Source organism: Lotus japonicus, chromosome 1 (assembly GCF_012489685.1).
Source record: "Lotus japonicus ecotype B-129 chromosome 1, LjGifu_v1.2".
Classification (NCBI taxonomy): domain Eukaryota; kingdom Viridiplantae; phylum Streptophyta; class Magnoliopsida; order Fabales; family Fabaceae; genus Lotus; species Lotus japonicus.
Genome location: NC_080041.1, coordinates 16,069,613 through 16,079,244, shown reverse-complemented (window position 1 = coordinate 16,079,244; position 9,632 = coordinate 16,069,613). Strand labels below are relative to the sequence as shown.

Genomic DNA, 9,632 nt, shown 5'->3' with positions numbered 1-9,632 from the left:
TAAATGCATCTTGTATGCTCTTATAATTATATGTTTATATTTGTTCTTCATGTGATAGTTATATTTAATAATTTTTCATATTTGGTAGTCTACGAGTCCAGTCTACATACCCAAAACGAGTCTGCTTAGACTCACGAGTCTGGCAACCTTGCTCATGTCTACTTTAATAATCTCATATTCCTCAAAAACTTTATACCATACCGTTTTTTTGATTGCTCTCCAACTCTGTCCTCCCCAGAAGAAATTATTCTGAATGCCTTCCAAAACTCTAATTATCCTCTTTGGTGCTTATGGTGGACGGATCTAAGTACAATGGTATGAGGGCAAATGCCCTCACTTAATTTTAGAAAAAACATTAGAAAAAAAATTGAGGGGTAAAAGTATGTGGTTTTTTATGGCTCCTTTGATAAAAAAAATGTCTTCACTTATGTTTCACATTGCTAAATGCCCTCACTTGTGTCTCACATTGCTAAATGTCTTCACTTGTGCCCCACATTGCTAAATGCCCTCACTTGAGTAGTAAAAGTATGTGGTTTCTGATGACCCATTTGGTAAAAAATGCTTTCACTTGTGTCCCCTTTAATAAAAAATGACTCACTTCTAATAGTACATATTAATTTTTTTGTTATGAATTTATATGTATATTTTGCCCTCACTACATTAAATTTCTGGATCCGTCTATCAACAACACGGTTGCCTTATCTATCCAGCATTGTATGCTTATGTGAGATATATTGAGATTTCCATATATGAACACAACTTTTAACACTGCATGAACTTTTGTTCTTTATGAACAAACCATATTAGAAGTGTTTTTTTTCTTTTTCTTTTTGGTCCACAAAAACCATAAAATGAAGGCTGAGTTATAGACAAATTTAATGTGTCACATAAATATATAAATGGACTTCAATTGTACTTAAGGTTGACTATCTGGCAGTTTGGTAAGAACAGAGTGCTCTGGTTTGTGATCACATTCGAAGTCCAGATGAACAAATGCCCTCTCAACTTCTGGAAGCTTCTCCAGCATTATCTGTATGCTCTCTCCAATGTTATGTGCTTCTCTTAAAGGTAAATTCTTTGCCAGTTCAATGTCAACCTCCACAAAATACAGAACACCAAATGTGTAAGCGCGGACAGTATCAATGCGCTTAATTTGAGAGTGCATTATGACAAGATAAGTCAGCTTCTGCAGAACTTCAGGAGGTGCAGATTGTCCCACTAGTGAAACTGCACCATACAATACAATGTTGTCAACAAAAAGATTATGCATAACACTCTTTACATACACTACAGAGATTTTATTCTTTTGGTCATTACAAATTATGAAGCTCAAAGCTAACCAATTCCATCAAACTATTTTCCCATTATTTAGACTAAAATCAGGGCATTTTCAGTACTCCTTACGATATAACACCTTTGATGTGTTTGGAGATCTGTCTAATGGATCTTCTGAGGAGAAAATAAAAAGGTGATTTTGGGTTCACTGTAGTTAGAAAAATCCTAAATTCACGCATTCAAGTAATTTTAACTGCGTTTGATCAAAATCCGATGACTAGTAGGCAAGACCAGACAGCTCGGATAAACTCAAAATCGGAGTTGTCTGATTGAATGACTCAAATTTCTTGACCGTGTGAATTTAGGATTTCATAGACATGGCTTGTGCTTCTTGAAAACACTGAATTATCATCTCAAGTCCCAACAAAAGACTAGGTAGGTGGCTATTGAGTCTTCTTGATAACAATGATCATTTTATAGTTTGAAAGGCATGCTTCTTTCATAATTTAACTATTAAGAAATTTGATAAATGAATTACCTGCATTTTCCATAACAGTGGCAGACCAATTTTTGATAGTATAAATTGCAAGTAAAATAGCACCAACAGGGTCAATCCACCAGTAAAATCTATCGCCAAGAACAGCCGCAACTAATCCAACCACATTTGTTACAACATCAAAGTGGTGATCCTGCTGGGTGGCATATGTAAGAGATGGTGTGGAACTGCATCTGGATGTTTGGAAACTCGTTCGAAAACCACAGTGAATCCAAAATCATAACGGGCAGAAGCAAAAGCTAAAGGAAGTTGCTTTTGCCCATCATTATTTTAGCTTCACTATAGTTTTTGAACGAGTTTCTAGACATGCACTAAACTAATCAAGCCATTTGTGTGAAGAGAAGAAATCCTTACATCTGCATAGGCGCGAACAATCTTGTTTCCTGAGCTTCTGCAATAAAACCAGAGTGCAAGCTTCACCACTGTTGCAAACACCATAATAGTGTACAACCATACTAGTTGATCATAAGACATCTTCTCTGAAGGATTATTTTCAATTAGTTGTTCTACAGCAGTGGTTAATACCTGAAAACCTGTGGTAAAATGGATTAGATGTTATTTATTTAAGTAAAAAGAGAAAACAAAATATTGATGAAGACATTAATTAAATGTAAACTACTTTTGTTGCATTCACTTCATAGGAGAAGGGAAATTATTTTTCATGATGACATTAAAGTAACAAAAACTGAACAATTTTGAAAGCAAGGAAGAGGATAAGTAAGTTAGACACACCAAGTGTTGCCATGACAGCTGCAAAGACGATTATGCCCACTGGCTGCATCCTCAACTTTCCAATAGGGTATTTATACATGTTTATGTTCTTCATTGCAAGGTGAGTGAACCAAAGAATGCCACCAGCCATGAAGTCAAGCAGAGAATCCAATGTCGATGCCGCGACAGCCATCGATCCAGTCCTTATCATCACATAAATCTACACATACCAGTACCACAACAAACATTAAGGAAGCTTATGATGAAATGCTTCACATGAAATTCGCTAGTTTGAGTGAATGAGAATCCTATTAAAACCTTATATATAGGTTCATAGCTAATGGAATTTGAAATTGTTGGCTACTTAAGAAGATATTCAGAATATGCCTTCTAGTAAGAATAACTCTTTGGAGTTTCATTGATAAATCATAAATGAAAATAAACATGTAATGGAATATTACCTTTAATACCAGTAAAACTGCATTTGCATAATTAGAAATCTTCATTGCTCGTTCATGTTGAGCCTGTTTTTCAATGTCTTCTACATCAATGGAGTCCGAGGTCATTATGGAGTCAACTTCCTCAAATGATTTTAGAGTAGCAAATTGTCTTTCATAGTATTCTTTCTCTCCTGTAAATATTAAAACATGTTTCTTCAAATAAAATAAAAGAAGTGTGGGATTTAAGTACATAACATCTTTACATGACAGAACACAATGCAAAGCAGTATGTTGAGCTAGTAAATATTGGATCAAAATACGGATTTGGTGTCATTTTCAAATTTGTTTATCTAGTGAATAAGTAAAGAAATGATAGGATCTAGATTCTAGATTGATTCCATGGATTTTTTGCAAGGAAGATTCTTACTCTAATTTGAATTGTTTTGACAGCTACTTCCCCCATATCTTCCTTTCTTAGTTGATTGGTTTTGTGCTTCAAAAGCACCATAAAAGACTCTGTTTTGTTTCAAGGACCTTCTTTGTTTTTGTACTTGTAGAGCATATATGATATATGCATCACTTCAGCAAGTGGTGTAGTGGATTCAAACTTCTCTAAAAAGTGTTACAAGAAATGTTCCCCAAGTAACCTGATCTTATTTACAATCCAAAAAGCTCTTTCAGATTACTTGGAGATGGTTTAGTCCTCTTGCATGCTTAGGACTTCAAAGTCCCTTTTCAAATTCAGCACTAGCAATCTCAATTACCCATCACTCTCTTGAAATTCCTACTATGCTTCACTTTTACCACAATATCCAATTCAGTTTAATGACAACTGTAATGATTGTTTATTCTTGATTATGAGAATTTGTTCTCGAAGTAGTCGATCGTGATCTTAGCACTAACTTGAAATGACAACGAGTGTGTTTGCCTTCCGGTTGAAAGCACATTCAACTGATATATTTGGCTTTCCAAAACAGTTTATCCAATTGATCAAAGTTGTTGGATTGAGAAAAAACACAATCACATTCAACGCAATGGATAAACAAACACACACAAGCACTTGTTCTCACGGAAGAAAACCAAAATTTCCGCTTCATTTTGCAACTAAGAAAGTGATGAAATTAAAAATTAGAAGTCTTATATTGATGAGAACTTCAATTATGAGCATGATATAAAAGTACATACAATAATCTAATCATGTCTTATCATAAGATCAGTGAGAAAACTTTCAATCTGGAAAATAAGTTAGTGTGTGAATTAAAGATACTAAGGGAAAAAAATGTGCAGTACCTTGGCTTAAACCGTTGGTGGTAGTAGAGACATGAAGGTTGGAGTCAAAGGGAGACTCAGAATCGAGGCAAGAACGGAGCTTATGGGGCAAGTTGGATAAGAAAGTGGTTGTAAGCAAGTTAAAAGAGTTCTGGTTCCTCAGTAGAGGCCCGGAACCCGAATCCTCCTCCATCAATCACTGCTACTCAGCTAGTGCTACTGGTAATCATGTAGCAATTTGTTATTTATGTGTGTGAGAACTAACTCCGCCTATGCTTGCGTAGCCGATCCCAAGCCCGGGCAAAGAATGATTGTTGTTTTAGGCCTCAGCAACCAAAGTAAAACCCGTCGATATTTTCAACAGTGTGTGTTTGTGAAATATAGAATAAGATTGACCGTGTCCATGGAGATGTATGATTGCACTCCATTAAAGTATCATTTCAATAAAACAATTTCTTCTAAATTTGGGGTTCGTGTAGAGTTTTTGTCAACAAGGATGCTGCATCATGCACCATGCCACAAGTAGCTAGCATGAAGCATGCAACACTGCAATCTGAGTATCTGACTTATAAAGCGGTTTGTGAGTTAACTATGATTAAGTGGCTTGCTCACGGTGAATGATTTTTATTTATTTTAGGTAATGAGCATTTTTTTTATTTTTGCTTATAAGTATTCGGAAGCAATCTTGTTTGAGTCAGAAACATCTACATAATGGTAATGTTAACTCTCGCAACAAGGTTTTTTCCATCCACATGACTCAAGCTTGAAACATTGTAAGGTGAATCAAGTATGTATTATTTGAACGAACCGCTAGCTGGTACGTAATGAGTATTTTTGTAAAGCATAATCTTTTTCTAAATAACAAGTATAATAATGTTTTATGTAATAATTTTATATTCTATGACGGGTTCTTAAAAATAGGGAGAAGATCATCAAAGTACCGATATAGAGAATCAATCCGATTAAGAATAATGCAATAATTAGAATTAAATGAGGCAAAAAGAAACTATAGAAGATCTTGAGGCGCATTGTCTGAAAACTAGTCATTTTTTGGTACATTGGGAAAATAAATTGCACCCGCCAGAAATCGAACTCTGGACCTCCCTTACCCAACTCATATGTACCCCAACTCCTACTATTTGAACTATTCTATGGGGACGAAAACTAGTCATTTGATCATTGTAAACTAACTTTACCCACTAAAAAAATCTGTATTGTTATTGCCGGTATAAAAGTAACATTGAGATATAATGATACGTATATATCATGTTCTTTTTGCTAACACCATTCTAAAAAGTAGTTCGAATCAAAATGACTACATCAATTATTCCAAGCTTACAAACAATTAATAATGAATGAGAATCCAATGATTAATTTTGTCCAATTTTTAGGATGGAGCATTGCTGTATCTCCTACTCCATCCTCCAACAAATCTTGCTACACACTAAATAAATCTTGCTACACACTAAATGGAGAAAGAATTAAGTGTTTTTTAAATTTTCAAGATACCAAAGACAATAACTTCTTACTTCAATTAGTGTGTAGGGGGATTAGTAGAAGAATAAGTGAGAGGATAAATCATTTTCCTTTAGGATGATATCAACCTGGTTTAAAATTTTGATAGAATTTAACTAACTTATGTTTTAGAACAAGAGTTGTCTAAATGACCCATATGAGTTACTAAACCACAACTGAAGTTAACAAAAAGATTTTTTATAAATAATTTTTTATATAAAAATTCCAACTCAATTATCTTTAGTGTTTTTTGATGATGTGTTATTTAACCCAAACTTTCTCATAGGTCATTTAGACAACCCCTTTAGAACAAAGTAAGCATTTTATGTTAAAGAACAAAGATATCGCTGTGTGACAAAATTAATAAAAAACCGGAGGTAATTTGAGAATGATTCAAAATAACTAAAATGATAAAGACCACGCACGCATCCAAGAGTTTAACATGAAAACTCATTTCGGCACTTCAGTATTAACAAGACATCAATTGTCTTGTAAGAAATATATAGGTATGTAAAATGAAGACAAACTATCAACAAAATCAGTCCAAGTTGAAAAGACTCAAGCTCATAGATATCTCAAAACCAAAGGGCAAGAGCCAGTTTCAACATCACATTATTTGCTGGCTAAACAAGATTAAGGCAACAAACTTGGAGATTATCCAACCTATTCTCACATGCGCTCAGTACCTGTGAGACAACTTCTCATTTTCCTTGTAGTTCTGAGCATACCTGCACCCATAGAGAGACAAATTAGACATACAAGTCAAGCAACCCCCACTGAGAATCATGAATATGACAGTTGTTATGCTAACAGACTAGTTTCAAGGAAATAATTACCTAGTGAAATATTCAGCTAAACTTAGATTGACTCATCTGTATTTGATCTATAAGAGCTATCATTCATCCACACTCTCACTCCATTTCCACCTTCACTTTCAATCTATCTCTCTTCACTTTCAATCATATCACCCATCACATCTCTTGCTTTCCTATCTCTATCTTCTTTCCACTCCATTTACACTTAAATGGGAGTGTGGATGAAACTTAACTCTTGATGTTTTAATAGATACAATAGTTACTTGGAATAGTAAAAATGACCAAGCACGCACTGCACGTACATGAGTATGGATACTAATATAGGTATGGGTTCAGGTACAGTAAGGTGTATTATATAGAAATATAAAAACATAAAAATAATGTGTTTAAATCATAAAATAAAATACAAGTTTCATTATGTTCTAACTCAAGTAAGGAAAAAAGTTGAGAGAAGGTACACCTTTTGAAAGAAGGGAAGTAACAGTTTGATCCATTCAGTAACAAATAAAAAATCTTGGTAATAAAGCTTGATGTTATACAGGGACTGATTTATTTTAGAAGTATAATATAAAACCACTAACATGTTTTCACACAACAGCTTAAACTTCTAAGATATTAGGTTCACGACAATTTGTACCAGAGTGATTTCAAGTTATATACATGTGCTTGTTTGAATATAATTTTATGTTTTAGGTAGGATTTTATGCTCCGAATTATTATCTCAAGTTTTACGGGCTCACCCACTTGGAGCTAAAAGTAGGTACATAAGCATTGGCTTCAACCATGGTTTCCATAGCAACCAAAGCCAGCAAAATCAAATGACACCAACAAAACAGGAAGGAAAACATGAAGAATCAGTACATCAAATTGATGCAGGGCCCTCCAGAAGACCAGCCTACATGCTCTTAATGACAATCACACAAACACAAGGAGACAGGGATAATGTGCTCAAAGATATGAGATGACAATGCATAGTTGCCAAATCCATAAGCAATTCATAATAGGAGAAAAAAAAAGTAAAGGAGCCAATGTTCCCACCCACATGATAAAACACAAATCTTAAAAAAAAATGTAAATGCCACCAACACCTAAAGAGGACATCACTCCATTGCAAAGCATATCAACTGATTAGAATCATAACAATCAAACTCAGCATCAAGTATATCATAGGTCTAGAGGGTATATAAACTAAGCTACAATTAATATATAGAAGAACCTAATCCCCACATTCCCCACATAGCAGTTAGAGTTAGTTAGCTCCAACTGATACAGTTATGTGATTACAATACAACCCATCACAATCAAGTTCAACCCATCAAAATCAAGTTTCAGTTTCATCATATCTCTCTCTCTCTCTAGAACATCATCACCATACAACAACAGAGGAATCATTCCACACAATATCATCCAATTGAGAATTTATTCAAATGGATTTCCCCTTTTCCCCAGCAAATCGAACCGATCCGAACCGAACCCCAGATTACAATTCAAACACAAGAATTAAGCAGATCAATTCCAAATAATATAAATAAAAATAACATTAAAACAAGATTCAATTAATCAAGGTTTGGCTAAATCACAAGAAGATCAATGAATAATTGAAAAAAGGGAAAAAGGATGAGAAAATTACGCGTAGGTGCCGACAACAGGACCAACCAAGAGGATGGTGCTGATCCAATTCTCGGAGACCTTGTGGTGAATCTTGGAGGGAAGATCCTTCCAGAGACCGGACATGATCTTCTGCTGGAATGGAGAGAGCGCGTACACCACCGATTTCACTGGCACAATATTTTTCCCCATTTTCTTCTTCTACGTTCTTCTTCGATCGCTATTCAGCAACAACAACAATGAACGAATGGGAAATTGGGAATGAGAAATGAACCCTAAATTGTTGGGTTTGGACTTTGGTTATTACGAGTCCAGTCCAATACGACTGCGTATTACCACATACAAGTACTGATCTGAGATTAAAAATTAAAATTAAAATCATAATACAATATTTTTTTGGTGCTTACTTTTTTTCATTTTTAATTTTTGTTTACAACAAAATGATAGAACGGAGAGAAAGCACCTCCAGACTACCGGGCAAGCCACCAGTGGCATCCTGGAGTGGAGAGGCCAGCAGAGGTCCACTCTTGGAAGGAGCGTCAAGGGATCTCTCCGAAGAGGTTGCCAACAACTGTGATTTTAGTTACCCTAGGGGGATTCGAACCCTCGACCTCTGGGGAGGTGAGAGTTAAACTCGGAAGCTGAAGTCAGTTGTGTAAACTCATGCTGGTTTTTATTTTCATTTTTGAAAATGTAAATGTTTTTAACATGACTATTTTTTTATACACATTTAGTACCCAATCACTCTTTGAATGCCGCCAGATTCGGAAATTAGTCACAGTTAAGGCTCATCGTCCCTCTCCCAAAGTGTATTGTGTAGGGATCGAACCCGAAAGTTCTTCATACAGACTCTTGTCAACTGAGTTAACATAACTATCTAATATCTAATATCTAATCATGTATACCCGATTTTTTTATGAAATAGTTTTCAAATATAATTTGTATAGATTTAAAATGAAAATATGAAATAGATAAATTTAATTCCTTTTTTTTCCTCGGAAAAAAGATAAATTTAATATATAAATATAAAATATTCTAAATTTAAATTTAGTTTTAAATAATAATTGTTACGAATATAATTTGGTATCTATTGAAAGGTAATATAAGAATTAAAAATTTAATGTTACTACGAATGTGATAATAAATTGGGTTGTTTTTATTTTTTAGGCTTTTTAAAGGTTTTGTGTTCTCTTATTAGTTAAAATCCTGGTCTTATATTGGTTATATATTAACGTAATATTAAATTATTATAACTATGCATTGGTTTTGTCTGTATTCTTTTTTCTTCAATCATGTTTCTTGAGTGATTTCACGAGATTATTATTATTATTATTATTATTATTATTATTATTATTATTATTATTATTATTATTATTATTATTATTATTAATTGTCTAAATGACTCAATGTAAATATTGGGTAAAGTTATTCTAATCTTAGGTG

At 34.1% G+C, this 9,632-nt stretch overlaps 2 protein-coding genes across 2 annotated transcripts; both read right to left on the bottom strand.

The window, feature by feature from the left end:
• Nucleotides 1-748: 748 nt before the first annotated feature.
• Nucleotides 749-4,711, bottom strand: LOC130733847 (metal tolerance protein 4-like). The gene is made up of 6 exons (XM_057586125.1): nucleotides 4,273-4,711; nucleotides 3,004-3,173; nucleotides 2,564-2,762; nucleotides 2,186-2,364; nucleotides 1,814-1,964; nucleotides 749-1,227 (listed from the first exon to the last, which is right to left on the bottom strand). The coding sequence occupies exons 1-6, from the start codon at nucleotides 4,442-4,444 to the stop codon at nucleotides 917-919; spliced, it is 1,182 nt and encodes a 393-aa protein (XP_057442108.1). The 5' UTR covers nucleotides 4,445-4,711; the 3' UTR covers nucleotides 749-916.
• Nucleotides 4,712-6,202: 1,491 nt separating this feature from the next.
• On the bottom strand, nucleotides 6,203-8,476 carry LOC130733846 (cytochrome b-c1 complex subunit 8-2, mitochondrial-like). Its single transcript, XM_057586124.1, has 2 exons — nucleotides 8,212-8,476; nucleotides 6,203-6,494 (listed from the first exon to the last, which is right to left on the bottom strand). Exons 1-2 carry the CDS (start codon nucleotides 8,379-8,381, stop codon nucleotides 6,446-6,448), a joined length of 219 nt encoding a protein of 72 aa, XP_057442107.1. The 5' UTR covers nucleotides 8,382-8,476; the 3' UTR covers nucleotides 6,203-6,445.
• Nucleotides 8,477-9,632: the final 1,156 nt, after the last annotated feature.